The sequence below is a fragment of the Labeo rohita genome, chromosome 7 (assembly GCF_022985175.1).
Source record: "Labeo rohita strain BAU-BD-2019 chromosome 7, IGBB_LRoh.1.0, whole genome shotgun sequence".
Taxonomy (NCBI): Eukaryota; Metazoa; Chordata; class Actinopteri; order Cypriniformes; family Cyprinidae; genus Labeo; species Labeo rohita.
The window spans coordinates 37801681-37818992 of NC_066875.1; the positions used below are offsets into that span (position 1 = coordinate 37801681).

Sequence of the window (17312 nt, forward strand, 5' to 3'; positions counted from 1 at the left end):
GGTCAGTACTTCTGTAGCGATGTAGGATGATTTTGAAATGATTTTTGAAGTTGAGGGAGAAAATATGATTGAGGTTTTTCGACATACCCTAACTTTCTTGAACCACAATACACAGAGTTCAGACAAAGCAAGACAAGATGAGCGTTTGAGATTTAAAAAAAAGTATTTAAATTGTATTTTTAAAATGAAAATAACAAATCATTTCGCTAGATAAGTCTTCCTTCTTCCTCGGCTGGGATCGTTTATAACCGCATTTAAACTGCCATTTGGAAGTACAAACTCGGGGCACCATAGCAGTCCATTATATGGAGAAAAATCCTGAAATGTTTTCCTCAAAATCATGATTTCTTTACAACTGAAGAAATACATGAACATCCTTGATGACAAGGGTGTGAGTACATTATCTGTAAATTTTTGTTCTGGAAGTGGACTTGTGCAAATCTACTGAGCCTCTGTACAAATCAGCATGGTACACATTATGTTATCATCGCTAACTTATTTAATATTCAGTTCACATGCACAAAGTGTAAAACAACCCTGCTGAAAAAAACAATAGACACCATCACAACTTTTTAATGGTTTTACTGGTTATAATGGGTTTACTGGTAGTGGTTTTAATGGAAACTGTAATGGACCCTGTTGGTCTGGTAATTGGTCACCTTCTATTGGTGGCTTGTTAAAACCAATTAATCCTAATAGAATCTGTCCCAAAACACACTACAGGAAACTATTTTTTAATGGTTTTATTGGCTAAAAGTTGATGGTTTGTAATGTTTCTAATGGTATTAACACAAAACGACCATGTTTTAACCAGTTTGATTTGGTACACAGACCCAGAGCTGGTTAGGTATGTGAGGGGGTTCATCATTTGTACTGACAGTAAAAATGACCCAGCAGCTGATTTACAGAAAACTACCTAGCACCTGAGTAAAAATATTAAAAAATAACCCAATGCAACCAGCATTGTTTAGAGTATATTTCTCATTTATTCTTTATATTATGCTATCTGTCTATTGTTTGTTATATCTATCATTTGTTATATCGGTCGTTCATTAGTTCTGTTGTTTGTTCTATCATTCTACCAATCTGTTTTTAGTTCTGTCATTTTTTCTATCACTTTATTTATCAGTCTGTTTAACTTTTTTCAACCACCAAATTTATAATGAGCAACAAAATATCTTCAGTTAATTTAATTTAAAATGTAATCTAATTTTATTATTCCTTTATTATAAAAGGATAGTTCACACAAAAATATTCATCCAATAATATTCTGTTATCACTGGTAGCCGAACTGTTGACGGTAGCCATAGTATTTTTTATGAATTTCTATGAAAATTCTGTAGTATGGAGTAAATGATGACCGATTTTTTTACTTTTGAGTGAACTATCACTTTAATGACAATATAGTTTCAGAAAATATTTTGTCACCAGGAGTTTAATTTTAAGCTCATGTGCATTTTGGAAAAGTGTTCTGTTTGACCATGTTTGAAACAAATTTGTGGATCACAGGGCTCTTGGAAGCACACATGTCGAAAATACATCACAGCATCTGTTTTTGTCCAGTCATGTATGACAGTACATGTCCGTATGTGTTTTATGGACGAATAAGTCAATAATCCTTCTTGGCTGACCGTCTGTTTGGTGCTCTACTCTAGTAACGCTTGGATTCATTTGTGTTTGTGTGTGTGTGTTGGCTACTGCTGCATCTTGGAGCGCCCGACTTTATCAGTTATCTGCTTTAATGAAATCGACTGAGATTCAGGTGGTGATTGAAGGTGTCAAGGGGTTAGAAAAGTGAAAGTATGTGTGTCTGTGTAGTAGATCTCCATGGCAACAGTCAATGGGAGCGAGTCACATTGATGGAATGGCCTCTGTTGGGTAGATGGGGAAATCAAATTGAGGCAGTTACTATAGCGACGCTCCATTGCAGCTGCCTCTGCATCTGTCTTGGTGTGTGAGTGTGTGTGTATGTGTTGTTATATCTTGAGGAGTAAGAGCTTATCAGTGTCTAAAGTGACCTAACAACTAGCTATTTACACTCAAACAAAGAATCCAACCATCACCCTCAGATAAAAAAATAAATAAATAAAATGTGTAGTTGCACAAAGTGACTCATCATTTAATCTTTCTGTAGCTCTCACTTACACAACACTCTCTTTCCCCTCATTTTGACTTTTTTTAGACATCCGTGACCGCAGGAAGAAACCAGTCATGCTGTTCATTCACGGCGGCTCTTATATGGAAGGAACCGGAAACATGTTTGACGCCAGTGTGCTTGCAGCATATGGGAATGTCATTGTAGTCACCATGAACTATAGGCTGGGAGTTCTGGGTAAGTGTACTTCATTTATTTTCCCCATTAACTCACAGGAGGCACAGAAGCTGCTCTGTACGGCAGATCAGATAACATTTTTTAGATTACTTTGGGCCTTTTCACGCCTTTTTATATCATGTTTATGCAGGCAGCTTTGGGATTCATTTATTTTATTTCAGTTATTTGTTTATTGCAGTCATTTTATTTCAGTTCATTTGGACTGTTCATGTTTTTGTCTGATGAACCAATTTTTACCGAAGTTTTACCGCTTTTGTTTATATGAACTGTATGTCAATGACTAATTGAAATTCTGCAGGTAAGAGGGAATGAGATGTGTGTTTAAGGGATATTTCACCCAAAAAAGAAAACATGATGTTTATCTGCTTACCCTCAGGGCATCCAAGATGTAGGTGACTTTGTTTCTTCAGTAGAACACAAACAAAATTTTTAACTCAAACCATTGCAGTTTGTCAGTCATATAATGGCAGTCAATGGGATCCACGGCTCTGAGAGTCAAAAAAACATACACAGACAAAACCAAATTAAACCCAGCAGCTCGTGACGATACATTGAGGTGTTAAGACACGAAACAATCGGTCTGTGATCCACCGCAATGTCCAACTGTCCTAAGCATGTTCACAACAGCGTCAGCGTGCTCTGGCATAGTAAAAGCATGTGCAGAAGCGATTTGACACGCGTATACATCACTGATTGTTTACACAGTGCAAAGATTGTGGGTATGAAAGCTACTCAAAATGGTAATTACTTCTGCTTATCCTGATTGTTGCAGCTGATTAAAAACTAAAAAGTTACATTTGCTTGCGCAAACTCATCCAGGAGTGTTGACTTTTCACTGACTCCCAACGTTTGACACGTGGCTGTTGTGAACGCGCTTAGGACAGTTGGACATTGAGCTAGATCAGAGGTAAAAAAAAATTATATAAATTCTGCTCATCTTCTTGCACAGACTGATTGTTTGATGTCTTAACACCTCAATGTATCGCCACAAGCCGCAGGGTTTAATTTGGTTTTGTCCGTGTATGTTGTTTTGACTCTCAAAGCCGTGGATCCCATTGACCGCCATTATGTGACTGATAGACTGCAACGTTTGTGTTCTACTGAAGAAACAAAGTCACCTACATCTTGGATGACCTGGGGTAAGCAGATAAACATAACATTTTTATTTTTGGGTGAACTATCCCTTTAACTACCAATATTTCTGACTACACAACTCTAATGTGGGATCACTTTTAGCCGTCTGGTCAAGGTAGTTAACTTTTAGTTAATGATTAAATCTAGTTGAATTGAGCCATTGATTTTCTACAGAAAAGAGCACCAGCGGATCCCACAGTGCGGCAATTACAGGCTATAGGTCAAATTCTGCTTAATTGGTCTTATTATATAAGAGTCATTTAAAGTGAAACCTAGATCAGAATAACTCTCCGGGGAAGCTTCCTGCTATTGTCATTAGACTGAGTTTCTTCATTAGTTTTGACCACAAAGCAGAATGCGCATAGTTCAGAAGAGTTTTTTAGAGGTAATATGAGGTCTTATGAAAGCGTTTTTGAGTTAAAGTGCTAAATCCTTTCTCATTTCCTCTCTCTTTCTCTCTTTTATTATTTTACAAGACTGAAATATTGAAGAGTGATATATTCATGCAGATTAGCTTTGGCTCTGACGGTTTTATTGGGCCACGGCAGTTAGAAATATATTTTTCCATTTCTTACTTTAACTGCGGCACTGCCCAGAGCGGGGATAAGGCGGCCGTTAGATTTGCACTTAATAAAAAAAAGGAAATAAAAAAGAAAGGCGCTTGAGATGTTCAAAGCATTACTACTAAACTGCAGAATAGTTGGTGCCGGTTTGTATTCGTAATGCTTGTAATATATAACATACACACAAATACAGCTGAAGGGCTGAGGCTGAGTCAGATGTTTCTAAGGCCCTGGGTGTGGTGCTTTAGCATTTCGACTTTCTCTGGCGTATTAGTGCGTTATGTACTTGGCTCTGGAGCTTAGTGCAGATAGTCAAGCTTAAAGATGTCAGCCTCTCAGCTCAGTTCCTTCTGCCAAGCAAAAGAGAGTGCTTATGTTTGTTTGTGAATGCCTTTCTTTCACTGGCTGTTTGTCTTCTCATAGACTCAAGACTTTCCCCTCTAGATATAATGCAAAGCACAAGAAATTTAAATTGAGGCAGAGAGAGAGAGAGTGTGTGTGTGTGTGTGTGTGTGTGTCTACATTATTGATGAAAACTGTCTGTCTGGTGTGATGAGCAGTGAAGCCGCAGTGGGATTAGTGGTGACCTGTTTATTTAAATAAAAATATAAATGTGAATGGCAATAAAACTGTTCGTGGGCCAGTGTTGCAGAGTAGCTTACTCAAAGTAGAGACACTACTTGATAGCTTGATAGTAGCTAAGCTGTTTTCAAAACAGTTTAGCTTTTTAGTGTGTTCATAGTTTTATTGGTTGTATTTAATACAGAAGTATCATTTCAAGTTTAATGCTGTAACCCATATTGAGATGACTATTGTTTAAGTGTAAACTATATAATCTGAGATACTGTTCAGGGTCAGTAAGATGGATTTAAAAGAAATAAATTCTTTTATATCACCATTAAATTGACAGTAAAGACATTTAAAATGTCATAAAACAATTCCATTTCAAATTAAAGCTGCAAGTAGCGTTGTAAGGGCCCTCGCACCTGGGCTCACCGCCATCTGGTGGCTTTATGAAACCAGTGAACGGTGAACAATATGCATTTAGAAGGAATAAATATGAATACAGAAGAAAGTCATTTATATGTGCCAAACTTCCTGGTGCTAGCTGGTGGTGCTATGGCTATAACTGGATATTGGCGTGTAGAAGTCTTCAGGCCAACGCTTTGACAGTTTGGTGCAGATTGAACATGGTATGTTTGAGTTAGTGCAAAGCATGACGTATACTGTTGCCAACAGGTGACGCAATGATTGTAACTGAATGTTGGCATTTAGAAGTCTTCAGGGTAGGACTCATATCGAACGGTTGAAGTTTGGTGCTGATTGGACATTGCATGTTTAATTTGGTAAAACAAGCCATTTGCTGTTGCCAGCAGGTGGCGCTATGATTATAACTGAATATTGGCCTTTAAATGTGCTCCAGCCAGGACTCATATCGAATATGTGAAGTTTGGGGCAGATCGGACTTCGTATGGTTAAGTTACATCAACTTCTATTTCCATGGCGAAACATCAAACTTTGTCACACTGTCATGGGCACGCCCTTTAACGAAAACTCAAGATCTTTGCAGTTTAACATCGCAAAGGCCTTTAGATTAAACTGACCAATTATAATGTTGTTGTTATTAAATCTCTATGAGGAGTTCGTTAGAGCATAACACATGCCACTTGCTGTTGCCAACAGATGGCGCTATGTCTATAACTGAATATGGGCATGTGTTTAGAACAGGACTCTTATCAAACAATTTCCTTTTTCAAGTTTGTCAGGCCACCATGGACACGCCTTTCAATGAAAACTCAAGATCTTCGCAATTTAATGTCACAGAGGGCTTTAGATTACACTGACTACATTTGGTGTTGATCTGTTTGAATCTCTAGGAGGAAATTGTTTAAATACAACGCCTGAAATGGCAAAAATGGCACAAAACTTGCAGAGAAAATTCAAAATAACTGACTTCCGGTTGGGCTTTGGACTTTGTACCGGGGGACTTTTTTGTAGGTATTGGTGTGTTACATGTGTCTACTGAATTTTGTACATGTATGTGAAACAGAGGCACTTCGCTGAAATTTTATAGGTGACGCTATCAAGCCATTTGGCCACACCTACTTCTGAAACCCATATCAGATGTAAATTTTCACCACTTTTGGCGTGTGTGCAAAGTTTCATGAGTTTTCGAGCATGATTAGGCCCGCAAAATGCCTATAGGAGACTCCTTTCAAAAACTTAAAAAAATGTTAGACTCCAAACTTTAGTAAATGATAGTGTATATAAAAATATTGTCCCCCTTCGTTGCGCCTTTAGTAGACTGTAGTTTAGCTAAGTGCTTATTAAAAAGGCAAGCTTTACTTTAACTCATTATATTAGTGTCGTGCCATACCTGGACCTCAAGGACACCTGGTGCATGCAAGCTTCCACAAAGGAGAGATGTGATGCAGGATTTATAGCAGCAGTGACAGGACACAATTAACATCAGCACATCTCATCATGCCCTGGCAGCATCGTTCCGTCGTCACGCCCCTCCTTTCCACTATCAGCTTCTATCATGAGCCTGGATGGAGGCCAGCAATATGAGCATTGAGGCGACAGTGATTCAAGGAATTGCAGATCCTCTATCATCGTGGGCCGTCATCTGAAATGAGAATGAGTGACGTGACTCAAACTATAATTTAGATAAAACCATTGGCCTGCACACAGTCTGTCACTTGTTCAGTCACAGATGCTTTGCTCATTAGAGTTATGGATTGAATTTATAGTCAAACCACATCCAACCGAAAGAATTCGATTTCGTTTTTAGACTTTAGGAAGATTGCATAATTCATTCATTTAAAAGCTGTATAGTTGCACAGGTCATTTGAAGGTTGTGTTGGTTGTTTGAAGATTATATAAGCCATTGGAAAGTATTTTTAATACTTCATAGCTGCCAGAGATCTTATAAACATTGTGTTATGCTTACTCTCCAGGGTCATGTATTCTTATATAGTCATTCGAGTGGCTTTGCCAAGTGTCTCAGGGGTGACCTGAGACTCCAAAGCAGCTACTGACCTGTCACAACCATTGAATCAATACGTTGGTTAGACTTTGCTATAAGCTTCCATTAGTTAATGTTCGTTAATGTATTAACTAACATGAATGAACAATGAGCAATACATTACAGTATTTATGTTAGTTAATGAAAAGTTGTTTATTGTTAGTTCATGTTAATTCACAGTGCAATAACTAAAGTTAACAAACAAAACTTTTGATTTTAATAATGCATTAGTAAATGTTGAAATTAATATTATTAAATATTAAGATTAATAAATGCTGTAGAAGTATTGTTTATTCTTCATGTTAAAGCAGTTAACTAAAGTGTTACCAATACCTTTTCACTGTATTATGATATATCTTAAATAGTCATATTCACACTGAAAAGAAATATAATTTTCTTAATTAATTAATTAAAAAACAAAAACTTTACGTGAAGTAATCAGTAACATTTTACAAAAAGGCTGAATTTGTTAACATTAGGTAGTGCATTAGGTAATGCATTGGAAAATGTATAAAATTTGGTTAATGTTAATTTTAGGTTGATCTATTATAAATGAGCATGCATGAAAAAGCTATTTTTATGCAAACTATTTAGTAAGTTGAACCTTATTATAAATTGTTAGTGAAACTTCGGTTAGATCTGGTGGTTTCGTATTTCAATCTGGATGACCTTTATTTCCATTTTTATTGCGTACGTCACATTTGATCACATTTTTATGTGATTTTACTCACTGATTTTATTCATTTGGCCTGTATTGTATGGTAGAGTTGAGTCATAGTCTTTAACCAATTGAGTTTGAGTGGGAGATGTTTATCAACGTCTTTTTATCTTAATATTATGCTGTTACTTCATTCCAGGTCCAAGCTGCAAGTCCAAGTACCCCAACTCTGCTCTATGGTGCTATTAACATTAATATCTAGTGAAACTGATGTGGATACTCAAATAAGTAGTTAAATTGCACATCTAAAGCTGAAAGAGTCAGTCTGAGGATGACAGAACTGTAAATCTCCTTTTAAATTGTTGTATGCGTTTTGTTTAAATTGGTTTTGGCGACTGACCCACAAGTCTGTTAGCTTAGCTATGGAGCTCAGTTTAATTCATATTTATGTCTGAATCCCTGCTTTTGTTAGTATTGAATGTCTATGTTTGTGTGTGCATTGGAAACCCTCTTGGATCCAATTTAGCTAAACTACAGTTCATTGTTTTTATAGTGAAAGGGCTTGGGGGGTAGTTATAAATTCCGTATTTACACACACATCTTACTCTCTCTTTAGCCTTTCAGGTAGTTCTGCCTGTCTTTTCTTACCCTGCTGCAGGTTTTTCTGAACAAAGCCTAAGTAGACTACACCAGCATTCATCACTGCCTTGACACCATCACTTGTTCATACATCTTTTTCCCCTCCTGCTATATTCTGTTTTTCCCCTGGTGAGTGGTGAGCTGCAGGTAGAAGTGCCATCTTCATATTCCCCAACACAGCCATGTAGCTGTTTTTTTTTTCACAGCATCCCCTGTTACCGTGACGGTGGTTGCCGTGACGGCGGTTGCCGTGGAGGCAATGATTTAGGCTTACCACTTGCACTGCGTCTTTCTGTGGCTGACGGTGAAAATGGTGTCTCGACCCCAACCATCAGACGCTGGATATCACATCAGTACCTACACAAAGAAGCACATCTCTGAAATCCAGTGGATATTTTATAGCTTTCTTGTTTGTCTGTTCTCTCTTTCTTTTTAGTAGGATCGTTCTCACATTTGTTTTTGTTCCTTGCTCTCTCGCAGTCTGGAGTGCATTCTGAAGGGAATTCATCTCCATTTGTTAAATATGTAATGGATAAATCAGGTGCTGGCAAATTCATTAAGAGCTTGACCTTGGCTTTTCTGAGAGAGAAACAAAGATGAGCAAAACATAAAATTAAACACCGAAAATAAAGTGAGGATTTTTGGTAGAGGAGAGTGGGAAAGAGAGGAGCAATATAAAAGACCAATTTAAAGACATTTGAAAAAAAAAAAAAAAAAAATATATATATATATATATATATATATATATTAAAACAAGATACATCTTTTACACTGTATTTTTTTTTAAGTACTGTGGGGTATCATGTTAAAGGAACACTCCACACAAAAGGAACAGTTTTACCATTTTCGAATCCATTCAGCCGATCTCCAGGTCTGGCGGTAGCACTTTTAGCATAGCTTAGCATAGATCATTGAATCCGATTAGACCGTTAGCATCTCATTTAAAAATGACCAAAGAGTTTCAATATTTTTCCTATTTAAAACTTTTAATTTCTTTATTGTTATTGTATGCGTACAACTTTCGTTGTACCCACCAACAAAATTTCACATGCAATCTCCACACTAAATGCAATCAAATAAAAATAAATAAAATAACAATCTGATATATAAATAATCATAACAAACTTAATTAATAAAACAGTGCTCACAAGCTATTAAATCACGATTTAAACTGAAATCTCAGTCATTTATTAGCTTGGTTCAAAGCATTATTGGCTCTAGGAATAAAACTGTTCCTCAGACATGAAGTGTGGGCATAAAATGTCTTAAAGCGCCTACCAGAGGGCAAAAGTTCAAACATGTGATGGCATGGATGTGTAGAGTCTTTACAGATACTGATGGCCTTTACTAAACAGCGTGACCTGTAGATGTCTTCTAATGCTGGTAATTCAACTCCAATTATCCTCTGTGCTTGCAACACGACCCTCTGGAGTGCTTTCTTATCATTTACTGTACAGCTAGAGAACCAAACAGAAATACAATATGTTAAAATACTCTCTATAGTACACCGGTAAAAAGTAATCAGCATCTGTTGAGGCAAGCAAGCTTTCCGTAATGTCCTTAGAAAAAACAGTCTTTGTTGTGCTTTCTTTACTAGTGCCATAACATTTGTGGACCAAGTGATGTCCTCTGAAATGAAAGTGCCCAGAAACTTGAAACTGGATACTCGCTTCACTCTGTCCCCACTAATAAACACTGGAGCAAATTACAGCTGCTGTGTTCTTCGAAAATTGATGATTAACTCCTTAGTCTTCTCTGAATTAAGGGTCAAATTGTTCCTAGAGCACCAGCTTACCAAGTTCTCAATCTCCCATCTATAGGCAGATTCATTGTTGTTAGTAATCAAGCCAATCACTGTTGTGTCATCTGCAAATTTAACAATAATGTTAAATTATTGTTAAAACTTGACTCTTCTGTAGTTACATTGTGTACAAAGATGGACAAAAAATGAAAAGTTGCGATTTTCTAGGCCGATATGGCTAGGAACTATATTCTCATTTCGGCGTAATAATCAAGGAACTTGTTGTCGTACCATGGGTGCAGCAGGCGCAATGATATTACGCTCTGTCAACTCTGCCGGCTGCAACTCTGCATCTACACAAACTTAGTGCCGGTCACTTTCAGGCACTGCGTAATATCATTGTGCCTGCTGCACCCATGGTTCCTTGATTATTACGCCAGAATGAGAGTATACACTGTAAAAAAAAAAAAAACACAATTTGTTGAGTCAGCTTAAAATAATTTGTTACCCTGCTGCCTTCAAATTTTAAGTTCAGTTAACTAAAATAAGTTTAGTCAACTTGAAATGTTAAGTTGTACTAAGTAACAACTTAGATATTTGTGTTTGCTAAAGTTAACAGATGGGTAAGTAACCCAGCTGCCTTAAAGTTGATTCAACTCAAATATCTAAGTTGTCACTTAGTATAATTTAACATTTCAAGTTGAATAAACTTTTTTTGAGTTGACTGAGCTTAAAATTTTAAGGCAGCCAGGTTACAAATTATTTTAAGTTGACTCAACAAATTGTTTTTACAGTGTAGTTCCTAGCCATATCAGCCTAGAAAATCGCAACTTTTCATTTTCTGTCAGTCTTAGTACACGATGTAACTACAGAAGAGTCAAGTTTTAAATAGGAAAAATATTGTCATTATATATGGTCATTTTTGAGTTGGAGAATGAGCTTATTTCCAAAAAAAAGTGGAGTGTTCCTTTAAATATTCAAAACTATGGTACAGAACTTTTTTGTGAGGTTACATTTAAGAAATAATAATAATGAGATTAAAAAATAAGTTGAATCTATATAATAATAATGCCACACATTAATAAAATCAGAAATGTAGTACCATTATGTAGAAATACTTTTTAAAAATGTAAAAACTTTACAATTACTTTATTGGTTCAAATTAGTTAAATACTTCATTGAAAATTAAGGTAACACTTTAGTTTAGGAACCAATTCTCACTATTAACTAGTTGCTTATTAGCATGCATATTGGTAGAATATTGGCTGTTTGTAGATAATTCAAGACTTCAAATGCAAAATTTTTCAGATTTGTGAAATATAAACTCTCAGTTCTGAAAAATGAAGTCATAATTGTGTGATGTAAACTAGCAATTGCAAGTTATAAAGTAAGAAATGTAAGAAATAAACTCATAGTTCTGACTTTTTTCTCAGAAGCATGATATAAACTCGCAATTGCGAGTCATTAAATCAGAATTGAGATATAAACTTGCAATTCTGAGAACATTTCAGTCTTTTTTTCCTTCAAAATTGCAATTTATAACTCGCAATTGCAAGTTTATATCTCACAATTCTGAGAAAGTCAGAATTGCATGAAAAAAGTTGTGAGACATAAACTCGCAATTGCAAGAAAAAATCTGAATTGTGAGACACAAACTTGCATATTCCAGAAAAAAAGTTGCAATTCTGACTTCATATCTCAGAGTTGCGAGTTTATATCTCACAATTCTGAGAAAAAAAAGTCAGAATTGTGAAATAAGAAGTCGCAATAACCTTTTTATTTATTTATTTATTTATTTTTTTTTTTTTTTGTGGCGGAAACGGGCTTCCATATTTATGAGATTCACCACCAATTGATATTGTTTTGCTTGTTTATAAGTGCAGTTTGAGTGCTGTTGTAGAAATCGCCTGCTGTCTGTCACACCCAGGCTGACATTTAATCAACAACTAGAAGTTTATGAAGAGTAATGACATTCATGGGGAAGGCGGAAACCCTGATAGTTAATGGGGGGTCTTATTTACGTGTGAGCGTGCGTCCTGACAAGGTTGAGGGAGATATTAAGACGTGAGCGAAGAGCCAAACTCCAAATCCTGACCATCCGGGCAGTTTCCATAGCAACCCAAGGCAGAACAGATAAGCAGAGGCCTCTTGACTCCAAGAGTGTGAGTGAGGGAGAGAGGAGGAGATGGAAAAAATCAAAAAGAGAGAGACTGAAAGATCAGACTGGAAAAATAATGAAGGAGACAGAGATGGAAGGATGACATAAATAAGTGGCCTGATCTTGAAGCAGTGAGTAGCACTACTGCACACACACACAAACATTAGTGATTATGCAAGAAACACATTTTTCATCATGTGTTTCATCCATTTATTTAGATTTCTTTTTCATTTGCTCCTTTGCCCTCATCACAAATTTTCTTGCAGTCTCAGTTGTCTGACACTGCTTAAAAGTTTCCCCTTGTTTCCTCTCTCCCTGTCTCTTCATTATCTATTGCGTCATTTTCCAACTTCCTCAGCAAGATTTAGAAAAAGATTAACGGTGCTGATAGATGTATTACACCTTAGACGTGTTTTCTATAACTTCCTGAAAACTTATGGCTCCATTATAGTTAGAGATAAGTTTCCTCAAGCTTCTGACAGACAGGAGAGAATTCGCTCGGATTTGAGCAACTTTGCTTCAAACAGCTGACACAACTTTTGTGCTTATAGAGCGAGTCTGTGTTCGGATGTTGGAGTTTTCCACCTGACAGGTGCTTTAACCTGTGGGAATTAAGCCTTGGATTTTAAGTGGGTACAGAAGGAGACAAGGCCCATATGTATCAGCCATCTCCGAGTTTGACTGACGGTTAAATTCAGCTTGTCGTCGTATGGGAATTCTGTAGATGCGTTAGGATATAGAATAAACACAAATCCTGAAACAATAGTCTAGCTGTTTTTTATACATATAATTTAATGTTCAAGTTCGATTTTCATTCTTCATTCTGTTACCAAACTTCAGTTTTAGCCTTTTTTGACATGTCTATTCATATAGGACAAGATAAGGTGATAAGAGCCAGAATGTCAAGCGAATGAACACTAAAGCTCAACATGTCAAAGCACATGTTCTAGCTGCTCAGCTATGGCTGTTTATTATAGAAAATAATTTGGTGGCTTTGTAAGTATCACAGTAATAAAAAGCTATACTACTAATAACATCTCTCAATATTAGTAACATGATTGTTTGAAATGCACATGCCAAAATAAATAAACATTTAATTTTATTTTTGTTTTAATTTTGTCTAAAAATTACTTTTTTTGTTTTACATTTATTTAAAAAAAATTCAAGTAACAATTTTTTTTTAAATGTATTAGTCTTTATCTCACACAGAGAGAGGGAAATGCATTTTCCAGCATGCTTTGTTTAAATAAGTATACATTTGTATGAGAGTAATTGCTAAAATTAAGCACAAATTGTGTTTTGTGTGTGTGTGTGTGTGTGTGTGTGTGTGTGTGTGTGTGTGTGTGTATAGTCCTGGTGTTCCATATTGGTAATACCAGTCAATTTCGACCTTGTGGGGACTGTTTTTTTTTTTGGTCCTCATGAGGAAACAAACTTATAAATCATACAGAATGAAGTTTTTTGAAAACCTAAAATAGCAGGAAGTTTTGTGTGAGGGGTAGATTTATAGTAAGGGGATAAAAAATACAGCTTGTATAGTATAAAAAACAGTACACCTATGGAATGTCCCCATAAAACATGGGGACATGGGGACAAACCCAACGTGTATGTGTGTGTGTCCATAAGCTGCATGTATCTTTATTTTAAAAGAGTTTAAAAATGATCTAGTGAAATAGTTTCTAGAAATACAGATTTTTAAATTGCTTTCCTCAAATGATTTGTGTTCCATTAACCGGTTTGGTTATACAGTGAACTTACACTTTTATATGTCACGGTACTAAATGTAGTTATTCAGATCCTTACATTAATTACTCCATTCATACAGTATATTCCAGTATTTTCAGGAACAGGAACAGACTGCAGTATATAATGATTATATGGACTGTATTCAAAGTAGATGGCATATTTAATTTAGTGTGAGTGAAAAGGAGTATTGTACAGTCTGTTTAATAACGTATGCTGTCCAAGGGCATTTCTGATTTTTACTACCTATGATTTCTGGATATTTGCTGCATGTTAAGTTTAATTAATTAAAATGAGCTACTGCAGCAGTTCGTTTATCAAAACGTAATTTAACCACATTTAATCCACTTTAATTTGTAAATTAAGTATAAATGAAGTTTTCTAATACATGAACTTCAATTAGGCTTGTTCAGCAAAACATTACACATTATTTTGCATTAACAACAATGGAATTGTTCAAGTCAGTTTGGAGAAACTTCTGTTAATTGTGTGAAAATGTTTTCCTTAATTTTATTAAGTTTAAGTCATTTAATTAGAAACATATTTTTATGAAGGTAAACACAACAGTTTGAACAGACTGTACAACTATTCCCTATGGCCTCTTTTTCATTTGCATTAAAATAAATATTGTTTCTTCCCTGACTAAGGTAGCCGTAGCTTCTGGAATGACTTATCTATATGCAGTATCTTAATCCAGATTATTAACGGCTGTAATGGTCTTTGTCTGGATGTCCTGTAGAAGTTGAGAGGTCTTGCTGCGTCTCTATTCTTCTCTAGTGCATACTAACTGGACTGTAGCTATGCAGCTATGGCCTCTGGTCATATCCTGTCTGGAAAGCACAACTGGGCTTTTTGAATTCTGCTGCTCTCTTCTCATCTCGTCTTGTCTCTTCTCTTCTATTTTGAATATCTCTGTAGCATTTTAACTACACATACACACAGGGCAGCAGCAGTGACATTGATAATGACTGTCAGGCTGATTTGCATAAGCTGAAGGACAGGTGGAGGATGTGACCGGTGCCTAGTGTGACCGGATTGATTGACAGCTGAGGGCCGCCCCCTGCCTGACAAAACATACAGGAATGCAATAGGTAAAACTCAGAGGAAAAAAGGCATTTCAATGAAATATTAGTTTATTTGTGGAAAGGATACCTTTCTTAAAGGGATAGTTCACCCAAAAAAGAAAATTACCCCATGATTTTCATCCTAGGTGTATGTGACTTTCTTCTTTCAGACAAATATAATCAAAGTTATATTAAAAAATGTCCTGGCTCTTCCAAACTTTATAATGGCAGTGAATGGGTGTTACTGTACAATAGAGGTCCAAAAAAAGTGCATCCATCCGTCATAAAAAAGTATTCCACATGGCTCCGCGGTGTTGATAAAGGCCTTCTGAAGCACCACAATGTGTTTCTGTGAGAAAAATATCCATATAAAACATTATCCGCAATCTCTAGTGTCTGCTAACTGATGTGCTAACGTATGTGCGCGCATTCACGAGAGAGTGATGTTTCAGTGGATGACGTAGGACGTAGGTGTAACATAAGCTCCATTGAGAAGTCTGGCGAGAACCAAGTTTTGTTTACAGAAGCAAAGGAAGCAAAGTTTGTTGGCTTGTATGGAAATCCTCAGACATTTTTCTTTACAAAACCACTTTTTTTTTACTTCTGATTCATGATTGGTGTTTTGTTTTGCTCTTTTATGATAGATGGACGCACTTTATTGGTCTTCTATTTAACTATTGAATGGTAACACCCATTTACTGTCATTATAAAACTTGGAGGAGCCAGGACATTTTTAAATATAACTCTGATTGTATTCATCTGATGGTTTGAGAGTGAGTAAATCAAGGGGTAATTTTTATTTTTGGGTGAAATGTCCCTTTAAAGTCCAAGGAATACAGGGGAAATGGAGGAGAATGAGATGAAGTGACAGGGATGAAGCTTTCTTTTCTTCCATTAGGTTACATATGCTGAAAAAACATAAGTAATCAGTAGACAAAGTCTTTTATCAACCTGTACAAAAAAAGGCCACAAGACTTGATTAGAAACTTAAGCCACAGCTAAAATGTATGAATGTCTGGCATTTATTTTAAAGAAATATAGCACTTTTCAAGTAATTTGTAGTAACATCTGCCAAAAGCATATTTTGGTTAGGTTTAAAATTATAAAACGATTCATATTTTTCAATTGAAAGAATAGTGCATGCAAAATTGAAAATTCTGTCATGCTTTACTCACCCTCATGTTGTTCCAAACCTGTACGACTTTCTCTTTTTCACAGAACACAAAAGGTTTATTTTTAAAGCATTTCCTAGTCGTTCTTTTTCTTATAAGAAAAGTGAATGAAAACTGGGACTGTCAAGCTCCAGAGTGACAATAAAATATAAAAAACAATAAAAGTGGCATGACTCATGCTCTATATTCAAAGTTTTCTGAAACATATGATAGCTATATGATGAAGTATTCCTTTAAGACAAAAGGTATTTGGAAACTTTCTGGATATCAGTCTTAGGAAAAGTTTCTGTAGTCGTCTACATCTTTGTAGGTAATGTGAAGAACTACTAAAAAAGTAACTACAATATCTGCTGATGCCACTTGGTTTGATATTGGTTTTTGCTTCTGTTTTTACGTAGTTGACACATAATGTGATATTTTATTGTCAAGATTTTATGTTGTGATTTATATTGTGACTAACTTTTTAATCACCGTTTTGTCTACACTAGTCAGTTAAAATGATTCTTTAAAAGTCCAACATGTCACCCACCCTTTACATTTATGATCCAGAAATGTCCATTTTCTCCTCCCTCCGTTTTTCTTGGCCTTCTGCCAAGAAATCTCCATCTCTCTCCATCTCTCTCTATTTTAAGGTCATAACTGTGGAGATCAGCTGCCGCCAGTCCCTCAGCTCCCTTTTTCCTCGCATGCAAATTAGATCGGAAAGGACTGCACAAAGCCGCAATTACTGTAGGTTAAACGCACACACAGCACATGGGTGACTGATGGAAAGTAGCATACGGTGAAAGAGGGGGTGGTTTAAGGTTCATTTCAGGCTGCAATTTGGCGTAATCAGGTTTGCATACGCCATATTGCGTGTGTTTAAACGTGTGAGGCTGCATACCCGTGTGCCATAGCGCACCTACCCTACATTCTGTGCAAAATTCCACGTTTGCAAGCTGCTCATGCTAATTAACTCATTAACTCATTAACCAATTAACTGGTGCATTCTGGGGAAGCAGCCCATTTCCTGTCAGCGTGTTTTCACGCTGGTCTTGCAGCCTCAGGGGATGGTGATATCTCTGCCAGTCTCCTTTCATT

General features: G+C 36.2%; 1 protein-coding gene across 1 annotated transcript in view; it reads left to right on the forward strand.

Moving 5' to 3' along the window:
* The window catches only part of nlgn2a (neuroligin 2a), a 188325-nt gene that overhangs the window by 123182 nt on the left and 47831 nt on the right, over positions 1–17312 (forward strand). Inside the window, 1 exon segment of the mRNA XM_051115785.1 lies at positions 2183–2332. Within this exon segment, the coding sequence (XP_050971742.1) occupies positions 2183–2332 (150 nt within the window).